The 23,921-nt window shown below is 41.5% G+C and overlaps 1 protein-coding gene across 1 annotated transcript in view; it reads left to right on the top strand.

The window, feature by feature from the left end:
* The window catches only part of FIGN (fidgetin, microtubule severing factor), a 173,764-nt gene extending 150,160 nt beyond the window's left edge, over positions 1 to 23,604 (top strand). The window contains exon 3 of the mRNA XM_048484235.1: positions 13,043 to 23,604. Coding sequence (XP_048340192.1) covers positions 13,043 to 15,291 — 2,249 coding nt within the window. The 3' untranslated portion in view covers positions 15,292 to 23,604. The remainder of the gene's footprint in view (positions 1 to 13,042) is intronic.
* Positions 23,605 to 23,921: the final 317 nt, after the last annotated feature.

Genomic DNA, 23,921 nt, shown 5'->3' on the forward strand with positions numbered 1-23,921 from the left:
TAAAAATAAATTTGAAAATATTTATGGATGAGTGTGCCACTATTGCAAACTTCAGATTACTGGTTCAATAACTATAATCAGCATAGTATTCTGGAGATTTTATATGCATGGTCTTGTTGGTTGCAAATATTTATACATAAGCAGATTGAAAGAAAGGCAAGAGAACATTGTGACAGAACACGGTGAACAAGCAGCATGCTGTCATTGTCCTGCATTGTTATACATATTATTAATTTGAATGTAGCTGCTAGTTGATGCTACTCCTTGCTGTGGACAAATTCTGTAAAATTTAATGCTATGCAAAGCCCTGTTTTTGGAGGTTATGCTTACCTCTGTTCTATTATATGTTTAATTTATGTCTGTGTATACTACATGCAGTGATTTGGTAAATGTCAAAAGCTCCTTGAATAATGCCACCCATTATATGTCCTGACGTTTTTCAGCATTGTGTTTTTTTTGGGGGGGGTGTATGGGGGGGGGAGTATTAGTCTTCAAAGATTTTTGTCCCAAAATGTAATCACCTAACCAGTTTTTAAAGTCAGCTTGCCTTTGGCAAATGCCAGATTTTATTCCCATATAGGTTACCAGCAAACTGATATTTACCATGAAAAATTATAAATACTCTTCATGGTGCAAACCTTTCTGGCCCATACCAATAAAAACCAAGGCCAACCAAATGCTTTTAAGAAATAGTGAAATTTCACTCCAGTTCCCATTGTCTATTGATACATGTTGGCATTTACCAGAACAGGTTGCAGTGCGCAGAACTGTGAGAAATAGATGGGGTTTTGTGTGCAATCTTGTATTCAGTGCATTTAGCCATAGTTCAGATTCTCAGTTCTGTTGAAATTGCTAAAGCTTTGTTGTTTTTATTAAAGGCATTTGTTGTTTTTGAGTTCTCTTTATAGCTCTAGTCTCCTCCGTCTTTCTTTCTTTCTTTCTTTCTTTCTTTCTTTCTTTCTTTCTTTCTTTCTTTCTTTCTTTCTTTCTTTCTTTCTTTCTTTCTTTCTTTCTTTCTTTCTTCCTTTCTTTCTTTCTTTCTTTCTTTCTTTCTTTCTTTCTTTCTTTCTTCTAACTATCCCTATAGTGGGGCTTTGGACTTGATCTGACCAAGTTTCACGCAGATATCAGGTTTGATCTATTCAGCATTTTCACTCGATCTTGCCCAATTCCCCTCTTTACTATAGCCCCCATCCCACATGGCTTTTGTCCATGCAGATACTACAATCTCTCTTCCCTTTTTCCACCAGCAGAAAAGCTTGTTGCATCTAACTCTGAACAGATATCATTGTGAGATCACAATAGCACTTCTGAATTTCAGCTGAGGATGTTTTTGGAAAAGGAAGACGTGTACTTATTAAAGGGGTAACTACCCATGTTCACAGATTCCAATTGCTAGGTAGCTTTGACCTTTAGTAACATGACAAAACAATAATACCTTTGGTACATTTGTACCCCCTCCCATTAGCCACATTATTCATATGCCAATCTTACTTTCTTTTTGTTTGATAGAAATTTTTTTTTTGGAGTGAGACTTCGACAGTACTTGCTAAACACATTGAAAGCAGAAATGCCTTCATGATTGTTAGAAGTTCAGCTTCATGTAAATGAGGGGGGGAAAGGTTGGGGGTTGGGGGGGCAGAGTAATTTGCTGCAATTGTATCGTAATTGGCAGTTTTGAGGTGTGAAAGTGTGATTTAAAAGAAATAATCGTTTGACAGTATTTAAATTAGATAATTGGATTGTAGTTGAATCTACAGGGTTTTGAGGATTGTTCTGTAACTAGTTACAAGCTCCCATTTGGCTTACTATGTTGCTATACTTGTATACATATTCCCTGTAATGACTGCTCTCTTAAAAATATTGGGTACTATGAAAGTGTTTCAAATAGTTCACTGTTTGCTGCTTTGCGAAAGTTCTGCACTACAGATAGGTATCTACCAGGAGTTCGAAAGAAGACAGTATAATCAGGTTTTGTGAGAACAAGCTTATGTAAAATTGGAAAGGCAAAGGACGAATGTTGTCTCATGCATCTTGGAGAAATTATACCACAACATGGTTTCTACTATTCCCTTAGGATTACATACCACCCTAATATAAATGACAACCTTAATGTGATTTTAACTCTGTTAGGTCTGTCATGGTGCAGTGTCAATTTCCCTTCACTCCAGTTCCCATTGCTTCTCCACCCAATTTGGTCCCTTTTTACCCCAAAGCCCAGGAAATGCAGGGATTCGGTCGAATTTGGTCTTTACCAAATATGGGCCGAAATAGAACTGGATGAACCATGCAACTCCCTATAGTCACACTAGATTAGAGTCTGGATTTCAATGTTATTTGTATGAAAAGCTCACTATTTCAGGTTCCAACATTACTTACCAGGGGGAAGAACTACAATAAAGCACTGCTCTTCACACCTTAACATTTAAGATTTTTTTTTCTGCTTCTATAAACTGCTGAGAGCCAGCGTGGTGTAGTTTAGTAGGTTAAGAGCAGGTGGATTCCAATCTGGAGAACCAGGTTTGATTCTCCTTTCCTCCACCTGAGTGGCAGAGGCTTATCTGGTGAACTAGATGTGCTTCCGCACTCTTACATTCCTGCTGGGTGACCTTGGGCTAGTCACAGTTTTCTCCGGATTCTCTCATCCCCACCTACCTCACAAGGAGTTTGTAAGCCATCTTGTCTCTCCTTACAGGAGAGAAAGGTGGGGTATAAATCCAAACCACTACTATTCTTCTTCTTCTTCTTCTTCTTCTTCTTCTTCTTCTTCTTCTTCTTCTTCTTCTTCTTCTTCTTCTTCATCATCATCAACATCATCATCAACTGGTCAGTATTAAAAATTTGTTCCGATACTGTTTACCACTGAAGCTAGTGCTGCACATTCACCTGCCACTGCGGGTTTTGTTTGCTGGGAGATCCAGCAGAAATGTTATGCTCCCTTTATCGGGATTGGTAGAAGGATATTGTGTAGTAAAAATAGCTTAGAGTATCCTTTTCAAAGGCTTTCTTCTTTATACACCTTAAATCAATAGAAGGGAATATGGGATAACACTACATTTCCTCCTCTTATGTGAGTGAAGGAAGAAGTACTGTAATCCCCACTAAAATGACTGTGAACATAACACATTGTTTTTTCTACAGTGTTTTTCATTCACTTTCTTAGGGGGGAAATGGTTCATGGGTGAGTAATCCTTTCAACATCTCTGTAAAAGTAGTCCACTATAATTATCCTGTTGTGGAGCTGCAAGCCAAAGGCCTCCAAGTGAAAGGGTTTTTGCCTCATTTTCTTAAATGATAGGCGAGGTTTGAAACTAGTGAGATGGTAAACTAATATTTGAAAGGTAAGTCTGAATGCTGCTTTATTTGAATTCATTACATTCTGAAATACACAACCCATGTGTGTCCCTTCATTTTCTGTAGGATATGTGTCTACTTTTCATGTTAAAATGTACACACGCACTCATAAGACTTGGGCCCAGTTCTCTAAAAGTGCAGAGATTTGAATCAGAATTGTCTGTATTAAGTGCCTGATTCTTCAAGACATTGAACATCTTTCACTCAGTGAAGTCGAGCACTTGAGAGCACTTGATACTTCGGAGCATTGGGACCTTATCTGAGTTGCTGGATGTTTCTCATCTGAGACAGAATCAGGGGTCTTCATTCAGTCACTTCAGAATAATTTTTATAGCCCAAATTCTAAATGTTAAGTTTTCTGAGCAGTTTGTCATACTTGAAGAACGGGGGAAGTACAATAGAATAAAATGCAGACTTTCGGAATAAGTTGAAATGCCTTTTGGTATATAGAGATATCAGTAGCATGGTTCAGAATTTAGGAGTTCAGGTTCCAGAGCTAGGTGCATCTTGTGTTGGTTTATGCATGTTCTTGCCACACTGCTGTCTGTGTGTTTTGTCATGTGTGATATTTCACATTGTCACCTGGAACCAAAGAAGAATTCCACTTATGAAATAGTTCCCATTGCATAGCCTAAAATAGTGTTCTGCGGGTCAGAGAACTTTAGGAAACAGCATGGGTATGCAGGGTATCTACATTAGGATTGGGGGATTAATAAAGATTGCTCCCCTTTCATGCGTACAAGTGGTGTTCCGCTTGTGGAATAAGCCTTTGGATTCAATTCCAAATGTGTATGTTTGAAGGAGTGATTTTGGGTGATACATTATTTAGATCAGTGTTCACATTGTGTGGCAGGGGGTTCTGGCCAGTACAATCATATGACGGCCCTCTTCGGTATTATGTTAGACTCGGGGGGGGGGGGGGACAATTTTTTCTCTAGATATTCAAGACTACCACTTCTCTCCATCTGGGTTTTCCCCATCTCTCTGTCGCTCTGTGCCTGGCTGAAGAGGACAATCACTTCTCTAGCTCTGAATTGCTTTGTTTTCTCTTTCCAGATGTAAAATAATCCTGGAGCCTACTGCCTGCCTGTTCCTTTTCACCCAGGCTCTTGGTTTGGTCAGAGACGCTCAATCACCCTTTCCTGTCACATACCAAGTGTACCATATGCCTCACAGTCTATTATGTGCTTCCCTGAACCCAAAAACTTTAATAACAGGTTCTGATGGTGGTGGGATTCAAACAGTGGCGCCGCCGCACACACGCACCTCCAGTCCCTATTGGGCAGGGAGGTTGCTTTAGTAACCCCTTCTTGGCACTCAGAAAAAATTAGTAACCACTTCTAGAGAAGTGGTGAGAACTGGTTGGATCCCACCTCTGGTTGGGGGTCACCACAACATGAGGAACTGTATTAAAGGGTCACGGCATTAGGAAGGTTGAGAACCACTGTTGTAAGCCATCCTGAGCCCATTTGGCAAAGCGCAGCCTAGAAGACAAACAAACAAACAGACAAGACAAGTCAGGACAAGACAAGACAACCTTTCATGGCATAGTAAACATATAAATAAATACATTCAAAGGGAAGCAAATTGCAGTAGCTAGAAAAGAGCAGTGTGCGTTCTTGAATTCCAGCAGGGGAATGATCAGGGGAGTGTTAGTAACCACTGGGAAGGTGGAGGTGCTGGGATGGGCAGAAACAGTGTTTACCCCAACCTGGTCCCTTTGCTTTGCAAATATACAGAATGGGGCTTAGAATGGAATTTTTTTTTGAAAACTCCTATTTGAAATTAGGGGTATGGAAGACGCATAGGAAGGAACATAGCATGGAACATGATAAGGTCACTGAGAATGGGGGGAGGTTTGTCACAGTGAGGAGAGAAATTGATGTAGAGGTTTCCCTGGCTAAAGCCCGTGCAATATAGTGGTTAAGAGCAGATGCACTCTAATCTGGAGAAACAAGAAACGAGCTACATCAAAGGACTCAGGCTCAGGTGAGATATAAGTCCTTATAAAACTACCCCATGATTTCTTCCTAACAGACGAGAGAATGCATAAATTATTCACTGCTCCAGTATTTAATTCAGGAAACTAACTTTATTTGACTGAACACTTGTGTGCATATTTTCAGTGAAGCAAGTATTAATGCTTACATCCAGATACTGGGAGTTGAATGTTTTGAAAATGGCAAGGATCTGGAAACAGCACCAAAAAAAAAAAGACTTTTTTTTCTTAAATTGAATTGAGCTATCTTCAGAAAAAACTATCCCACAGTGCTTCACTTGGTTCAAGAAGTGGAGTGTGGATTTATACCCTGCCTTTCTCTCCTGTAAGGAGTCTCAAGGTGACTTACAAACTCCTTTTCTCTTGGGTGCTGTGTGGTTTCCGGGCTGTATGGCCGTGTTCTAGCAGCATTCTCTCCTGACGTTTCGCCTGCGTCTGTGGCTGGCATCTTCAGAGGATCTGATATTGGGAAAGCAAGTGGAGTATATATACCTGTTGGAGTGTCCAGGGTGGGTGAAGAAACATTGTCTGTGAGTAACAAAGAAGACAACCAGGTCAATAGTTGAGGGCATCTGAATAGAAGTATGAGTAACAATGAAGTCTATAGCATGGGAGTAACAATGGAGATAGCAAGGTCACTGGTGGGAGCATCTGAATAGAAGTATCCTGGCCTTTGTTTCCTTTGTCTATAGTCATCCTATGTTTGTGTGGAGCTGGTTAGCCACTGTCTTGACTCTAATATGTTTCAACACTGGCAGCCAAGTTCTGTTCATTTTCTTAGTTTCTTCCTTTTCTCTTCCTCCCCCCACAACACCCTGAGGTAGATGGGGCTGAGAGAGCTCTGAATGAACTGTGACTAGTCCAAGGCCACCCAAGCAGGCTTCATGTGTAGGAGTGGGGAAACAAATCCAGTTCACCAGATAAGAGTCTGCCAACTCTTGGGGTTTGGGGAATCAAACCCAGTTCTTCAGTTCGTTAACCGCTAGCTCACAGTGGAATGCAACTGTGAGCACCATCAGCAACATTTCAGGAAGTTAACATTTTCTACTAATCTCTAGACTGAATTTCTCTATTCTCTGTGCACCCCTACAACTTCTTCTTTTTGTCTTCCAGTTTGGCAAATAATATTTTATTTTACCCACTTTTAATGACTTACCAATTATATCAATTATATCAACTGAAGAGAATTTTCAGCAATAATAGAGATCCCCCCCCCTTCAAAATAGTTTAAATGAAGAGATACACTGTATTTGAAGGATTTGTGATTCTTGTAGATCTATTCTAGTGGCATATGAAGTATTGGTCAAGTTTTCAACAAACATATTAGTCAAGTTTTTTAACAAAAGAAGCATTCTTTCATGTGGAGGGCTCAGTCCTTCAAGGTGCATTTCTCTAGATCTGCAATTAATTCTGGACAGGTTGGGTCATTTGAGAGCTTCAGAGTGACAGTTGACATTTTGCAGGAGTAGGCCCCATAAGTGCTGTGATAAAGCTGAGCTTTGTTGGCATGTGTTGAGCCTTGACTGCCTTGAACAGTCATTTTCCCTTTGAGTAGGTTTTTCCCCCCTGCAAGGAGTAATGTACAAAGTTGCATGCATGTGGTGTTTATGGTATTTGGTGCATGAAATCCATCAGGTACTCCGAAATGGCATTCCCCCCCCCCCCCAGTAAGTAAAACAGCATAGTGCACAATACAATAAAAATGGACGTGGTCCGTATAATGGCACTGAATATGCCCACGTGGTGTGTGGAAAGTGCCATTAAGTCACAGCTGAATTGCGGCCAGTTGTGCAGAGGCTTCTTTGTAAATAACCACAAGACACGGCTTGGATTGAATTGGACCGCAGCCCTTTATTATACAGAAGCTGGGTGAGCAAGAGGAGCGCATTGTTAGCTTCCGGTCAGCACCCATGGCTGACCCCGGTGTCAACCCTAATCCTATTGGGGAGGACAGAAAGGTACTGGGCCATGGGGCATCCGCCTCTGATTTGTGTCCACCAAACTGCTGGGGTGTCGGGCTCACTTGTAAAGGCCTCTGCAGCATGCTCCTGAGCCCGCCCCGCCCCAAGCCTCTTATGGAGGCTCCCATACGCAGGGAGGTCCAGCACGCGAGCTCGGCTTCCCCCCAACAAAGATGTGCTCCTCTGCCCAAAGTGCTCCTTTAGAGCTGCAACAATGAGAAGCAAAGAACCCTATCCCTTCCACCAGGGAGGGCAGGTGGGTCAGTTTGCTTCCAGGTGTCGAAAAGGCCGGAGCAACCGCGTGCTGCCTAAATATAGGGAGCGCGCTCCACCCTAATGCCCACATGCGCCAGCACGATCATTGCCAGGTGGTCAGGCACAGCCACACGGCGGGCCCAGAGTCACGCATGCTCCTGGAGCTTTTACCACGTGCCCTGCCCCCTGTCGCAATTACGGGCCTAGTTGACTCTGGTGCCATGATTTCTGGCGACCCTAGCAAAAGACTTTCAAGGCAAGTGAGAAGTAGAGGTGTTTTGCCATTGCTTTCCTCTGCAGAATCTTCCTTGGTGGTCTCCCTTATGAATACTGACTCCGCTTAGCTTCCAAGATCTGACAAGATTGGGCTGTACCACACTGCCTTACCTTCCTATCCCACATTTGTACAAATAAAAAAGAAAGAAAAAAGTCATATTACCACACAAGAAAACTTTACCTACAACCCCTTTATACTGGTACTGTTTGACAAGAGAGTTTAATCTTCTGGGGGTTAAAATTATATACCGTACTTATATATTTTGCTTTTAATGCAGTGTATTTCTGAAGATGATTATCCATTTGCTTTGCTGTTTCCCTCCTCCAGTGTCAAGTGGAACCGTTACATAGGATGAGATGTAGGGAGGGAGGAATAGCTCTACGTAAGATGAACATTGTGCTGTATAAAATGACAATGGGATTGGCAATAAGGATTGTACTAACTGTGGTTTCAGTTTCAGTGCTTGAATAAGATGCTGGATGGCTCTTTCTTTGAAGGGGTATTGCTATTTGCCTAAGTATCTCCTCCCATTACAGCTGTACAGAGTCGGTAAAGCAGACACGGCAACTTGTAACGTTCCTTATTTTTATATCTTCAATCTGCCAACTCGAGTGTAGGCTAATATGGAGAGTAGTTGAGCATTTGACTATTAACTTCTCAGCGACACTAATGGATCACGTAGCAGTAAAATAAATGCTTGCATTTTAGGCTGTGAGTCTAGCAATGCCTTCCTGAGCTGAGTTGTTCCCTGCTAACTCCATTGAAGTCATTGGGCTTCGAAGAGTGTAGCTCTGTTCAGGTTGGCATTCATGCTTTCTGTTCTTTCTAAGTTCATGTAATCATTCTGAAATCCTGCTTTTAACAGCCAATGCTAAATGCTCTTGTACTTAAATATGCATCAATAAATAAACTTTCAATTATTGTGCAGTGAACAGATCCACAGCTCGGACGGAAATCTGAAGCCAATGGGCTAACTAGTAATTATGCCAAATAAACAGTTTTGATGAATGTGATCATTTATACTCGATGGCTACCCTTTAATCCCCTGCCTGCCAAAAAAAACTTAGTTCTTGTCATTTTTTTAAAGCAGATATTAAACATGTTGTGTGGTTTAGTTCCTCAAGAGTTTTTCTGCAGCTGTTGCCCTCCTGCAGCAGTCCAAAACCCTCCCTGAAATCTTGTTCTTGGAGGATGGGGGTCCCCCAGGAATAGGATTGGGGGGGGATGACTTTTGAAGCTGCTGCAGGAGGGGGCAGGCGGGAAAGTTGTGCTCTCCAAGCAAAAATATTTCTGCCTGTGAAAAAAATTATTGGAAGTGGTCTAGGCAGAGGCGGGGGGGTGCACGGAGCAACACCTGCTCCAGGGCAATACCATTCTCTGCCCCCAGCATGCCAGCTGGCGTGTGCCCGGGGACATGTGACCCCAATGTTCCCATGAGCGCTCCACCTCTGGTTCTAAGCTATATATCCGTGGTGGCGAACCTTTGGCACTCCAGATGTTATGGACTACAGTTCCCATCAGCCCCTGCCGGCATGGCCAATTGGCAGGGGCTGATGGGAATTGTAGTCCATAACATCTGGAGTGCCAAAGGTTCACCACCACTGCTACCGTGTTTCCCCGAAAATAAGACAGTGTCTTATATTAATTTTTGCTCCCAAAAATGCGCTATGTCTTATTTTCAGGGGATGTCTTATATTTCTGTGTTCTGTTCGTCAGGCATGCTTCCAAACAAAAACTTTGCTACGTCTTACTTTTGGGGGATGCCTTATATTTCGCACTTCAGCAAAACCTCTACTACGTCTTATTTTCAGGGGATGTCTTATATTCGGGGAAAATATGTTCACTTCTTTATTAGATCGGTTTGCCATCAATTATAACATTGGCTTTTAAATTAGCACCTGCATGTTCTTTTGTGTTTTCAGCATGCATATCCACCCCCAATTTTCTATTTTTCTGGATATGTCCATTAAAAACCACGGGGTTGTACAGTGGGTTGTGAGCAGTATATGTTTAATTCAAATATTTCTGTGTTTCCTCTTGAGAGACTTACTTGTCAGGACATTGAAATTATTAAAAATAACAGCCACTAAAAGCCAGCCACTAGTGGTATGTCCTGCAAGATTTGAGTTCAAATCCCTACTATCCAGAAACTGCCATATGTCTGTCACGGTGAGGGTGCACTGAAACAGTGTCTCTTCAGTGCTGTGTCCGTGTTCTCAAACTGTAGGGGTCCAAAGACAGGTCACGGTTGTCTCACAGGCCAGGCAGAAGGAACAGGATATCCCAAGAGAGGAGGTTCTGTGAGTGTTGATGTGAAATGTGGGTTTTCTTTTGAATAGTGGCAGTGTTGCTCAATATTAAGAATGTGGGAAATGGGAAAAGATGAAATGAAAAAAATAATAAAGTCATTTAGCAATAATGGATGGAAGATTCTTGCATTTTGTGCTGGGGAGAGTGGTGTTGATTTATTTTGCATGAGGGTCCCAAAAGTACTGCACAATAATAGGCTGTGTCATTGATACCAGTCGTAGAAACTTCATCCTTCATTCAGGTTGCATTTTCTGAAATGTGCCAGAAAATCTGTATAGGCCTGAAACTATCGTTCTAGAGCATATTCATTAACTGTTAATATTCTCAATTAAATTCCATACTGCTGCCTCTATTCGTATGGGAGGCGGCAGCTCAAAATATTCTCAAGTTCTTTTTTACTTGTGTAAAATCCATGTAATTCTTTTCGTTATGACCAGTCAAAGTAATGCAACGCGATGTACAAGCTTTCAAGTTCTGCAGAACTCTTCATCAGAATAGAGGTTAAAAGTACACAAAGTTGGCAGTGGTGGGATGCGCATGCAACTCTTATGCCAGGATGTTGCATCATGTGCAAACAACTTTGGTGGGGGCAATGCGTGACTAGCTGGTATCAGATTGCATACTGCATGTGTGATTGGAATGAAGTGACTAGTTATACAGATTGTGTCAGCCAGTTTTATGCAAATGAAATTAGAAACTTTCTGAGTTTTATAAACTCACAGAACTCATGACTATATCTACCTCTATATTTCGGAATACTGGACCAATGTATGTAAGTGATTTCTTTCAAAGTATTTTTCTAAGTCAAAGACCTTCATACACAAGGCTTTCAATTTGTTCTTGGTGTTTTCAGTTGCACTGAAGGAGAATCCAGTGACTATTTCAAATTAATCATAACTTAGATTACAATAAAAACATTACATCTGTCATGAAGCAAACTGGCTAGAAAAGGTGGCCTGAATTATGCGAGTTGAAGGTATAGCGTTCAGAAACGTTTTTGGTGGTGTTTTGCATGAATCCAGAGTCTGTTCTGTCCACTGGCATGCAAAGTCTTTTGGCCTCGCTGCTAACAAGGAGGCCTCATGTGATGTTTTGAATTTCTTCGGCTAAGCGTAAGTGGCAGATCCAAAGAAAAACACCTGTGTGAATCTGAACAGTAAACCCCACCCTAAACAATACAGACTCAAGTGAGCACGGCGGCAATAAAATATATTTACAAATGAATCCTGTTGCTCTATTAATTTATGGTGTAATTACGGCAGTTCTTCCCACCTTGTTTTCAGTATTTCTTAATCATTAAGCGGGAAGCCTGACAGCAGTGCCAGCTTTGGCATGATTCTCTTTGACTAAAACCTTGTAAATTAACACAATTAGCACAGCATCATGCTGCTAATTAACTTCCTGTGTCTGGTGCAGCGGATGTGCAAACAAGGAAGAGGGACTCAGAAGGGAATAAACATGCCATTCTGTTACCAAACTGGCTGCGGCATCCAGACTAGTTCAGGGAGGCTAAGCTTGGCCGTGTCAAGATGCCAGAGTCAGAGGAGCAGAGCTCAGAGGTGTCTGGGGGTGGGGAAAAGCAATGTCAGGTGAGAGATTCTCCAAATAGACCGCAGTGGGTTTGGAAGGAAACCTCTGTGCCCGGGATGCTTTGTTTTAGAGGGAGCTTCCTTCTTATCAGAAAATCTGTACCAGAGGGCACTAGACAGGTTGCGAGGGGGAAAAAAAAAATCTTTATATTACAAAAAAATGAGGAGAGATTACTGAAGCCTTCTTCAGAGCTGCCAACCGTGCCAGGTAGAGGTTGAAGGAGCTTTTCCTTGAAGTGCCTGTGAAACGTAAGTGCCACGAGAAGTTACCAAAGATGCAACCAAATCAAGATCTCTTCATTTCTTGGGCCTGATTTAATTGTGCCAAAGGAGTGGTGGCCCTGGGTTGCTTCCTCTGATCCGATGGCATTTTTCAGTCAGCACCCCCCCTCCCCCCCAGAACTTTTTAGCAACTAGACTGCATTTAATTCTTTCTTTTCTGGCTGTTCCCTCCCATGCCCTAGAGGCGGAGTGGGGGAGGTGAAAGAGGGAGGGGGGGAAAGAGAAGAGCCGGCAAAAAAGACGGACAGGCAAGCGATGCTTGGGCGCTTTCTCTTCCCCCTCCCCTCCCGGAGCCTCAGCAATGGAACTGCGAGGCAGAGAGCAGGCAGTTGTAATTCATACCGAGTTGTAAGCTTTGTGTGATGAAAGCAACGGAGCGCTGCCTGGGAGATTGCTTTGCTGCACTCCACGAAGCAGATTTGAAACTGTCGTGGACCACTTTAGATGAGAGTTGGATTATGGAATGACCTGCTATGTCTGTGTCATATTGTTCTGTGCAGGGTGCATTATACTGTGCTAACTAGGTATTCAGTACCAAATAAGAAAGGTATCCTAGATGTGATCTGTCAGCTGTGTCTCGATTTTTTTCTTTTTTGGTTAAATCTGTTAAAATTTAAAACTGCAATACGAAAAGACAGAACGCCGAGGATATTTAAAGCGTGTTACCAAGCACTGAAATCGCTCCAAGAATTTAAAAACGTACATGGTTGTCTTTTTTTGTAAAAAATAAATACATACATAAATGTAGTGTAAATTACATCTCCCATTTCCTCCCTCTGAATTAGTAAAATGTGATACAGAGACATATAGGTTTAGGTTTATTGAAGACAAATGTGTTATTGCTAACATATACAAGCCATCTAAATTCATGCAGCTTTTAAGTAACGTCTTGTTTTAAGCACGGCATTTGTCAGAGATGTAATGAGCAAATCAGGTGCATTTACTGAGATCGCTGTGCGTTATCCCGTATGAGTGCTAATTTTGATATCTCTTTTTCTCCTCCCCCAATCCTCAGGCTTGAAGATGCAGTGGACGCCAGAGCATGCCCAGTGGCCAGAACAGCACTTCGACATCACTTCCACTACCCGGTCTCCTGCCCACAAGGTAGAAGCTTACCGCGGACATCTGCAGCGTACCTATCAGTACGCTTGGGCTAACGATGACATCTCTGCTCTGACTGCTTCAAATCTGCTAAAAAAATATGCAGAAAAATATTCCGGTATTTTGGAAGGGCCAGCAGACCGGCCCCTCCTCAGTAACTATTCAGAGCCTCCACCAGGGCTGGTGAACGGCCGAAAAAGCGACAGCGAACCCTGGCAGCCCTCTTTGAATTCTGAAAGCGTTTATCCTATGAACTGTGTCCCAGATGTTATCAGTGCCAGCAAAGCTGGCGTTAGTGCTGCCCTCCCACCAACAGACGTCTCAGCTAGCATAGGGAGCTCCCCTGGAGTGGCCAGTAACCTGACAGAACCAAGTTATTCCAGCAGTACGTGTGGAAGTCATTCAGTCCCTGGTCTGCATTCAGGGCTCCCATCTCAGGAATATGCCACAGGATACAATGGATCTTACTTGCATACGAGTTATAGTGGCCAGCCAGCACCTGCACTTCCTTCGCCTCATCCGTCCCCTTTGCATAGCTCTGGGCTGTTACAGCCGCCTCCGCCCCCTCCACCCCCACCGACCTTGGTGCCGGGCTACAACGGGACAACCAACCTTCCCAGTTACAGTTATCCATCTGCAAGTTACCCCCCTCAATCTGCTGTTGGACCTGGGTACAGCCCTGGTGGTGCACCTCCTCCTTCAGCGTACCTGCCTTCAGGAATCCCTGCTCCAACTCCTCTGCCCCCGACCACCGTACCAGGTTACAGCTACCAGAGTCACGGTTTAACACCCATTGCGCCCTCTGCCCTGACAAACAGTTCCACAAGTTCCCTCAAACGAAAAGCTTTCTATATGGCAGGGCAAGGAGAAATGGACTCCACTTATGGAAATTACAGCTATGGCCAACAGAGATCCACCCAGAGTCCCATGTATAGGATGCCTGACAACAGCATTTCAAATGCCAATAGGGGGAATGGTTTTGACAGGAGTGCTGAAACATCCTCCTTAGCATTCAAGCCAACCAAGCAGATCATGTCTTCTGAACAGCAAAGAAAATTCAGCCAGTCCAGTCGGGCTCTAACCCCCCCTTCCTACAGTACTGCTAAAAATTCGCTCGGGTCGAGAGCGAGTGAACCGTTTGGGAAGTACGGCTCTCCAGTCATGAACGAGCATGGCGACGAACACAGGCAACTCCTTCCTCACTCAATGCAAGGCCCAGGACTTCGTTCAGCTACCTCATCCAACCACTCTGTGGACGAGCAACTGAAGAATACTGACACACACCTCATTGACCTTGTAACCAACGAGATTATCAACCAAGGACCTCCTGTGGACTGGAATGATATTGCTGGCCTAGATCTGGTAAAGGCTGTCATTAAAGAGGAGGTTTTGTGGCCAGTATTGAGGTCAGATGCATTCAATGGGCTGACTGCTCTACCTCGGAGCATCCTTTTGTTTGGACCTCGGGGAACAGGCAAAACATTAATGGGCAGATGTATAGCTAGTCAGCTTGGGGCCACGTTTTTCAAAATTGCTGGCTCTGGCCTTGTCACAAAGTGGTTAGGGGAAGGGGAAAAGATTGTCCATGCTTCCTTCCTTGTGGCAAGGTGTCGCCAGCCCTCGGTGATTTTTGTTAGTGACATTGATGTGCTCCTTTCATCCCAAGTGAATGAAGAACACAGTCCAGTATGTCGGATGAGAACTGAGTTCCTTATGCAGCTGGACACTGTTCTAACTTCTGCTGAGGACCAAATAGTAGTAATTTGTGCCACCAGTAAACCGGAAGAAATAGATGAATCTCTTCGAAGGTACTTCATGAAACGACTTTTAATCCCACTTCCTGACAGCACAGCGAGGCACCAGATAATAGTACAACTGCTCTCACAGCACAATTACTGTCTCAACGACAAGGAGGTTGCACTGCTTGTCCAACGTACGGAAAGCTTTTCGGGACTGGATGTTGCTCATTTGTGTCAGGAAGCGGTAGTGGGCCCGCTCCACGCCATGCCAGCCACAGACCTTTCAGCCATTATGCCCAACCAGTTGAGGCCCGTTACGTATCAAGACTTTGAAAACGCTTTCTGCAAGATACAGCCTAGCATATCTCAAAAAGAGCTTGACACATATGTTGAATGGAACAAAATGTTTGGTTGCAGTCAGTGACATCTTTTTTTAAAAACAAAACAAAACCCCAATGTAATGAATGTTGGTGCGCGCATACATCCACTCACATGCATATAATATGCTATAAGAGGGCATGGATCCCCTTTTCCAGTAGTGTTTAAAGTTGTAAAAGGGTACTGGGCGGGGAAGGGAAGGGGAAAAAAAACCAATGAGCACCTTGTATCTAAAGAACCAGGTGCAGGCTTGAAGGAATCGGGCATCAAATATGAGCTTGTTGTTCTGAACAGCCACAGATAGCAGAAGGCATTTGTTGATGCTCCATTCTGTTCAAGCTAGACGACGCACTCTTACCGTGGAGCGAGGAGCCAAGTGGATATTTTTTCCCCCCAAGAAGGACATGAACCCTGCGTGTTGATTCCATTCTGCTGTTCTTGAGATTTAGTTGTTGTCAAGTGCCTGAAGTGGTGCTTTATTATTATTATTGTTATTTTTGTTTGCCTCACAATTACATTGGTGGCATGTGCTAATATAAAGAGCTTTAACTTCAAAATGTTATGGGACTAAAGAAATGAATGGTTGTGTTGCGACAGAGAACCAGATCTTTTCTTTCTTTTCGTTCCCCTCGGCTAGTCTATAAGAGCAACAGTATTCCTCAATCCTGTCTGTTCTGTGGTATTAAACTAAGAACAGGTAAAACAGGGTAGCAGTAATCTGGACCTTGATTTTCTGCAGTTCATTTCTTTCAATGTTCTGTCTGCAAAAAAAAAGGAGAAAAAAAGAAAAAAACTCAGGAAAGTGATTGTGATTTGTACAGTACCTCAAAGGAATGTGTTGAAGGCACTATGTACTGCTGAGAGTTAATAGGCTAGGCTTCAATGTTACTTTATATTAAATATGTATGTTTACCTCAACAGTTGGGAAAAAAATGGCAAGGAGAAATACTTTGAATGTATCCAGGAACAAGCTGAAAAGTGTATTATAACTGAATCTTTTAAACCTTTTAACAAAGAAACAAAGGGGTATCAATGTTTTAAAATGGTTCTTTTTATTAAAAAAACACAATATTGGGGATCAAATCAGAGCACGAGGAATTGTCATGGCAGTAAAAGTCCTTAGTCCTTGACAATTTTGTGATGAGTTGCAAGACAGTGCGCGGAAAACAAGAAAGGCCACTCTGTCAAATTATATAATCATCTGGGACAGTCGAAGACGGCATCTAGCTGGTGACTCTGAGAGGCAAATTACCTGAAGATTACCACTGCTTTTGTGTCGTGGTTAGTGTTGTTGGTGCTCCGATTATTTCATTGAGCCAACAGAACAGAATCATTCTAGGTCACTTGAGAGAGTTTATGGGTTGGAGAGCCATTTACGGGGAAGCAAGGCAAAAAATTAAACCCCCAGACTGCATTTGCCTCTCCCCCATGTCTCATTTGCCCCACACAGATTTTTAATAGGAAATGTGCATTGCCTGTTTTTGTTTTGTTTTAAGTGTACTCATTTCATGCCCTTTCAGGCTGGAGCATGCCCATTGTTTTATTTCTACCTCAGTTTTTGTTGTTGTGTATGTGTGATTCTCCCTCTCTTTCTCTCTCCCCCCCCCCCCCCCCCCCCGGAAGCTGGGCAAGTCAGATTCCGTCCGGAATGCCATCCTTTGAAAGAACCAGGGGAAGAGATTCTTTCCTCAGGTGTCTCTATACCTTTTCCTGCCTCTTCTATCCTTCATTCAGCAAGGACAAAATGGTTGCAGAATCTCTGCTTCTCAAAAGGCGGGCTAGCTGGCTGGCATACGTGGCATTTTGTTCAGCTTGTGCCCCTGCTTCACATTGTCTCTCTTTTCATTCTTTAATGCTTTTATGAGCAATTCTTTTCATGACAGCTGACTGATGCTGGTAATGGCTCTGAGCAGTGTACACTGTAGCTTTCTGAGCCTCTGTGGCCACAGGAGCAGAACAGTCTTTTCTTTTGTGGTGGGAATGCAGTTTTTTTTTGTTTACTTTAAAGAGAGAGTGGCAGAACACTTGCAAAAGCACTGGCGTTTAATCTTTCTTTTAAGCAACGTACCTCTTAAATACATGAAATAAATGCTCTTAGGAGCAGGGGGAAAGCCTGAAGGGGGAAAAAAAAAAGTACCAGTCAGTTACCTGGCTATTTTGTGTCTTTTAAAGCAATTGTCCAGTTGCCATACATGACATTTACAGGGCTATCCTTGGCTGAGTGACGCCCTTTTACGTGCATTGAAGTCAACAGGCTCAGAAGGGTGTAACTGTACTGAGGATCGCACATTCAGTGGGAGCATTTAGGTATTTAGAAAGTTAACAGTGGGATCAACTGCTGGCATTTCATGTCTTTTTTTAATTTTTAAAACTTTGAACAAGCAAATGAACCAAAATTTACATCCTAGCAATTTTTCTTCGATTAAAGCTTTTTTTTTTAAGCAACTGGTCTATTTTATAAAAAACAGTGCCTTTCACTGAGGATATACTAAAGGTAACCTTATTAAATAGTTTTCTTTTTCAGTTCGTGAATGTCTCGCCTTCCCCCTTCTGTCCTCTTAAACATCTACCATTGAATCTTCCTCTCTGGTTTGGAAACCCAAACGGGCCCTTTGCTATTGATTGGTATTGATTTCCTTGCTGATGGATTCACTGATATAGATTGCTGACCAATCTATTGCATTGTCTGTTTGCCATCAAGCTGTGCTCATTTAAAAGGGTCAAGCCCATTTTGGAAAACTAACTTGGTTAAATCACAAAATCTATAAATGCCTTTGAATTCATGTTGTTAACTGATTTTAAGTAAGGGGGACACCAAACCAATGTAATGTTTTCCAGTCTCACTGCTCATCTTTTAATTAGAAGAGAATGAAATTTACAGTGCTCGTTTTGACTTCTACCTCCTCATTATGAATCTTAGACAAGGGACTGATGACTTTAAATATGAAAGAACAAGATGATGAAGAGTAAAAAAAAATTCCAAGAGTTGATTCTCCTACCCCTCAAAATATTGGATTTTGTGTTGTTTATCCATTGCTAAAAGCTCCAGGGATTTTCATCTCAAGTGGAAGCTAGATGGGCCAGAATGCTTTGCCAGTCATTGGGAATAGTTTTGTTTACCCCATTATCTTTTTACAGGCAGAGAGCAAGCTATGTGGACACGGCCATTCTCTTTTTCTTTTTAAAATGCTGCTATATTCTTCTCCGTGTAGACTGCTATCCTGTATATCTCCATACAAAAGAAACCAGATCCCAAGTCTTAAGTTTCCAGGGCATTTGGGTGTGCCATGACTAAGATGACTGCTTTTTTTTGTGTGTGTGGAGCAGATCAATATGGTTAACCCTGTAACATTTTTGTGCATTTAAAATGACTCCTATTGGAAGGTGTGTGCTATCTCTCTCTCTCAAAACTGTGGGATTTGCAGCAGTGTGTAAATGAAAACACAGCTAGGATTGCATAAGGGTGTAAAGAACCTGTATCTTTATTAGGAGGAGAAATATCAATAGTTTAATCTCCAGCCTCTATTATGGCTCTATGATGACAGAAGCTTTGTCAGTCAAATTTCTCTCTTCTGTGCAGCTATTAATCAATTAACGGCATAAAAGTCCTACTTCATAGTGTTAGATTTCTTTGGATAGGTTAGTATATACAGCTGGCTGTGCTGGCCTATCAAAATAGTGGTTCTGGTGGGTTTTCTGGGCTGTGTAGCCGCGGTCTGGTGGATCCACCAGACCACGGCCACACATCCCAGAAACCCCACCAGAACCAGTTGAATCCAGCTGTGAAAGCCTTCGACAATATATCAAAATAGTGTTTGTGCCTGTGCAGATTGTGACTCTAATGAAAACAGCTTTTTTTTTTTGTTAGATCGGGGGTGGGTGGGTCCTTTTTTGCAATAGCAGTAACCGTGTTGACAATGTCGAAAGCAAAGAGGCTGTTTGTCTGCCAGCCAAATTATCAATGCCAATTCAAAATGCAGCTTTTATGTAGGTTTGTGGCAGAAAATACAGTTCTGGCATGTTTCTCTTCCCAAATATTTAGACTGCTAGAGAGAGCAGTGCAAAGTTTGCTGACTGAGCTGATTGATGGAATGTGAAGGCAGTTTAAGGCTATTTACTTTTGCACAAAATATTTCTCTATTAGTCCATTTGTATTCTATTCAAATGCAGATAGATGGGTAAAATGGTTTTTCTTGTGCATTTCAAACCCATCACGGAGAAAATAAAACCTCCCAGTAAAACACATAGAAAAGGCACCATCTGGGAAAGCTAGCTCATCTGTCCAGGGGCTATGCTCTGTAAAATAGTACAAGGTCATTTTATATGGGTTGGCATAATACTTTGCTAGGCAATTTTCAAAAGGAGATAATCTAGTGTAAAAACCCCAATTAATTCCAACAGATGTTAGTAGGTGGTAATGTGTTTACATATCAAAAGCTGCAAACAAAGGTTTCGACTGCCTGAAAATGTGTAGAACTTTGAACAGATAAGCAGTTGTCAGTCCCATCTTACGTATTTCATCCCATCAATGAAGACTATATCCGGGCAAGCTAATGCAAAACCTGAGGTGGCCGGGAAAAGTGCTGCCTCTGTGTTGCTGCCTCCAGAGGGCTTTCAGGTGTTGTGAGAGACAGAAACAAACAAAAAATTCCAGCTGCCTTCCATAAGGCGAAATGGACTTAATGCCTTTTGGATGGCATAAGTCCAAAGTCCTGGCTGCAGCGATCCTGGCATGAAAGCCCGAGTGGAAGTTGACTTCAGTCTGCTACACCCCCAGAAGTGCCCTGGCCTGCCCCCTCCCATACCAGTTGGATGCCAGCATAGCTCCACAGCAGCACTCACTTCCAGGTTTCGCCACTACCGCCGCCACCTTTGTCCTCCCTGCCGGTGGGAGTGCCCTTACATTGGCAAAGGGGGCAAATGCACCGACGCGACCTCATGCCACCTGTATTGGGCCATCCCCCCCCCCCCAGGATTTGGCTGAAACTCAGTGTGAGTTCCCCCAAAAAGTGAGATCAAATTCAAATTTTATTATACTAATTTTATTCTACTGTAAGGATACCAATTTCAGTAGAAATTCTGACATACGTAATTGAGAATTAACTATGTTAATCTCTGAAGTTTTCATACATAGATATGCATACACTGGTTTTCTTCCCTAGCCATGGCACAGCCTCTTGGGAACATCTCCTGCACAAGTTCCATTAAAGCAAACAGACGTTGTCCAGGACTTCTCTTGTGCAAATCCCTTCTTTTTTTCAATGGGAGACATACAGACAAAACTCCTGGCGCGTATACCAAACTTGAATATCAACATGTGTTATCTTGCACCACTAACTCCCTGTCATCTCATACGCATGCATGTACTGTATTTATCTGTGCATATATACCAAACCTGAAATCTCCCATCCCCCCCCCCTTTTTTTCTTTCTCTTTGCTTGGAAAGATGAAAGCTTTCCTGTTACTTAATCATTTGCAGATTTATATATGAAACACGTTAGTATACAAGGAGCTAGTAATATTCCTAGATTCTAAGAAACAGCTGTACTGGGGACTAGTCGATACATGAACTGAATCTTCCCGCTCTGCAAAGACCTCTGGATGACATTCGATTTTGAACCTGCCAGATACATTTTTGTGAACCAGGGATACTGCATCTTTAATGAACAAGTCTCTACTCTTTCCCCTGTTTTTAAATACAACGCGAGAAGTGTAGCACTATGCTCTGCAATTGTCAAAGACAATTAGACTGAAAGCAGGAAAATTTCACCTCCCTGTCTGGGTGATATGTAGAATGTCGGCAGTGTGGGTCAGCCTTGCTACAGAGTTGTGTGAGAATATATGAATCAGTCCTATAGAATGTTAAATATTTATAAAATGGTTCTGTTCTACACCAAGGTTGGGAACGCAGTTATTTCTCCTCCTTGTCTTACAATATACAAAGAAGCAAAAGTTTATTTTCACACCTAAACTTTGCGTGTGTGTGTGTGTCTACCTTTTTTTCCCTTTTCCATTCTTGTGGTTTATATGCAGTCATTAGAGATGTTTTGGCTTCTTTTTTTATAATTATATATATAAATAGAGAGAGAGATTTCTTCCTGCTCCTGCATTGCGTGTGAATTCAGACATTGTTCTTTAAAACCATTTCTACCTCATTGCTACATATTGTACATGTAGTATTTATTTGTTGTCTTTTTTTGAATGTCATGCATTTCGTAAGAAAGACTCGTCCTTGAACTTGAACAGTCTACCTCAAAAAGACTGTCTCTACACTGAACAGTATTAACCACCGAAACGATAAGACGCATTAGCAAAGTGTGGCAGGGTAGATAATGCATGGAGGGACTTGGGTATACTGATGGAGTTTTAATTGTACTCTTATAACACGAGTTTGCTTAAAGGAACTTAAAGGAAATTATGCACTGTGCAGATCTTTATCAAAGTCCCACTTTTTTGGCAAGCTATGGTAATTGCAGCTTTATTCTGATGAACCCTGATTCTGGACAATTGTCCAATTTTGGACAATTGTCAATTTTCTCAAGCGTTCTTTGCATTGGCAATCTGGCTACATTCTATTCCTCTAGCCTGTTAACTGACACACAGTACTACTTGGCTCTTAAAGTGAAAACAAATGATAGTACTTAAGGATTATTTTCGTCTTCAGTGATGTAAAATGCATCATGCACTGCAAAGCTATACATGTTTCTGACTCCCTTTGTACTGGAAAAAAAAAGGAACAAACGGCATTTGTAAAGAGTCTGTGCAAGGTTTTAACAGAAACCAAAAAAAGGCACTTCCCAAAGGACTTGAAAATATGAGCTCCAATCCTGCACACTGTTCCGCGCATTTAAATTCCACTGAAATTGACTTAAAGATGTGCAGATGTGCACAGGATTGCAGCCACGGAGTCAAGGCGCACGTGTTCTGTAATCAGATAGTTTTATTGCTGATTCTGCTTTATAAAGTTTGCTTTTAGAAATAATTGTACACGGATGGCACATTTGCAGTACTTTGTATGAAGTATTTTATATTTTATTATTTATTTTCGTGTCATGTTTTCCCTCCTCCTCATTGTCTCCACCAGCTTTACTATAGGAGAAGGATACAACTTTGCCTCTCTCTCTCTTTCTGTCTTTTCAAAGAAAATGGTGAAATGGGATAACCACCCCAATCAATGCATGGACTTTTCTAGTTGCTTGTTAGCAAATTGTGGATCTTTTTACAAAACGAATAAATGAACTGTGACAATCCACAACTCTCACAGATGTGAATGCAGAAATGCATCTGAACATTCTTGGTATGCCCGACAATCTGTTCTTTAAGTTCCATTAACAAAGTAGCATCTGATCCTTTCTGCTACAATTTCTTGAAGAAGTATCTTTTTTTTTTTGAGGCTGTCTAGTGAAATGATGAAGAGCTGAGGGGATTATTTCTGTTTGTTTACTGTATTAGGTGAGGGATGCCATACTTTTCGTCAACTAATAGTACTTGTCTTGGGACAGATTTTTTTTTTTTTTTGTACAAGCCCAACTAAATTAAAATTTCAGTGCACTTTGCTTTCCTGGCCATATTGATTTTATTTGCTTAAATTGAAAAAATGTGTTGGCTTTGACCAGATTTTGACCTCTCGCAAGGAGGGAAAGACCTGTATAGGACATGTTTCTTTGGATTCCTCTGGTACTGTTTTGCTTATTTATTCAGCAAATTCCAAAATCATTTTTGTTGTGCATTATTTTGCATCTGCTGAAACTAAATGTGATATTATTGCACTCATTTTTTAAAAAATGAAACAATCCATTTCTCTTGGAAAAAATGACAAGCTTTAGATGATGAAAGCTCAAATTATCCATCACTTGCAAAATGAATTCATATAATTTGTGAACATTATTAATGTAAATGAGACATTTCTGCTTAGAATTTTTTTTTATTTTGATGGGATCATTATATGGTTGATCATATGTGTGTAGGAAGCTGCTGTACAATTAACCTGGAGATCTGAAAATGCTTTTTTGTCCTCATTGTTACAGTTTCAATTGTAATCCATGCATCTCATTTTCTTGGGTGTTAGCACTGTAATATTAAAAAAAACTACACAGTGCTCAGTATTGTAACTAACTGTCCCTACTGAATATTCCTTTTCATAAATACTTGCTACCACAGGGAAATTAAGTTTTCATATAGAATAACTAGTTTCAGTAGTAATCATTGAAGAATTAAAAAAAATTAAAATTGTGGTTCAAGGCAGATATTTTTATGAAAAGTTTTCTCTATTGTAAAATTTGTTGTATATGGCTATGCTACTATCATGGAATATGAAAAGAACAAGCATACCTCAAATAAAAAAATTCTGAGTTAACAACTCCTTTTGTGCATCAGTTTAAATTGTCATGGTTGAATTCTGTTTATGTTGTCTTGTGTTTTCTAAAATGTATGTTACGCTATAAAATGCCTTTGAGTCAAAATATTTCCTAAACTGGTTCACAAACTACAGTCATTAAAATATGTAGTGAAATGCTTTTATCACTAATGTTAAATGTAAAGTAGAACTGCTCAAAAAACAGTGGCCACATTAACTTTTCCTTGCGTACTGGTGAATGCAAGTGAATGCAAAATGTATATGTATGCACTGTAATATATGTATAGGGCTATTATGAGCTCTGATTGGTTGACTGAGCA

This window comes from Sphaerodactylus townsendi, linkage group LG02, assembly GCF_021028975.2.
Source record: "Sphaerodactylus townsendi isolate TG3544 linkage group LG02, MPM_Stown_v2.3, whole genome shotgun sequence".
NCBI classification, from domain to species: Eukaryota; Metazoa; Chordata; class Lepidosauria; order Squamata; family Sphaerodactylidae; genus Sphaerodactylus; species Sphaerodactylus townsendi.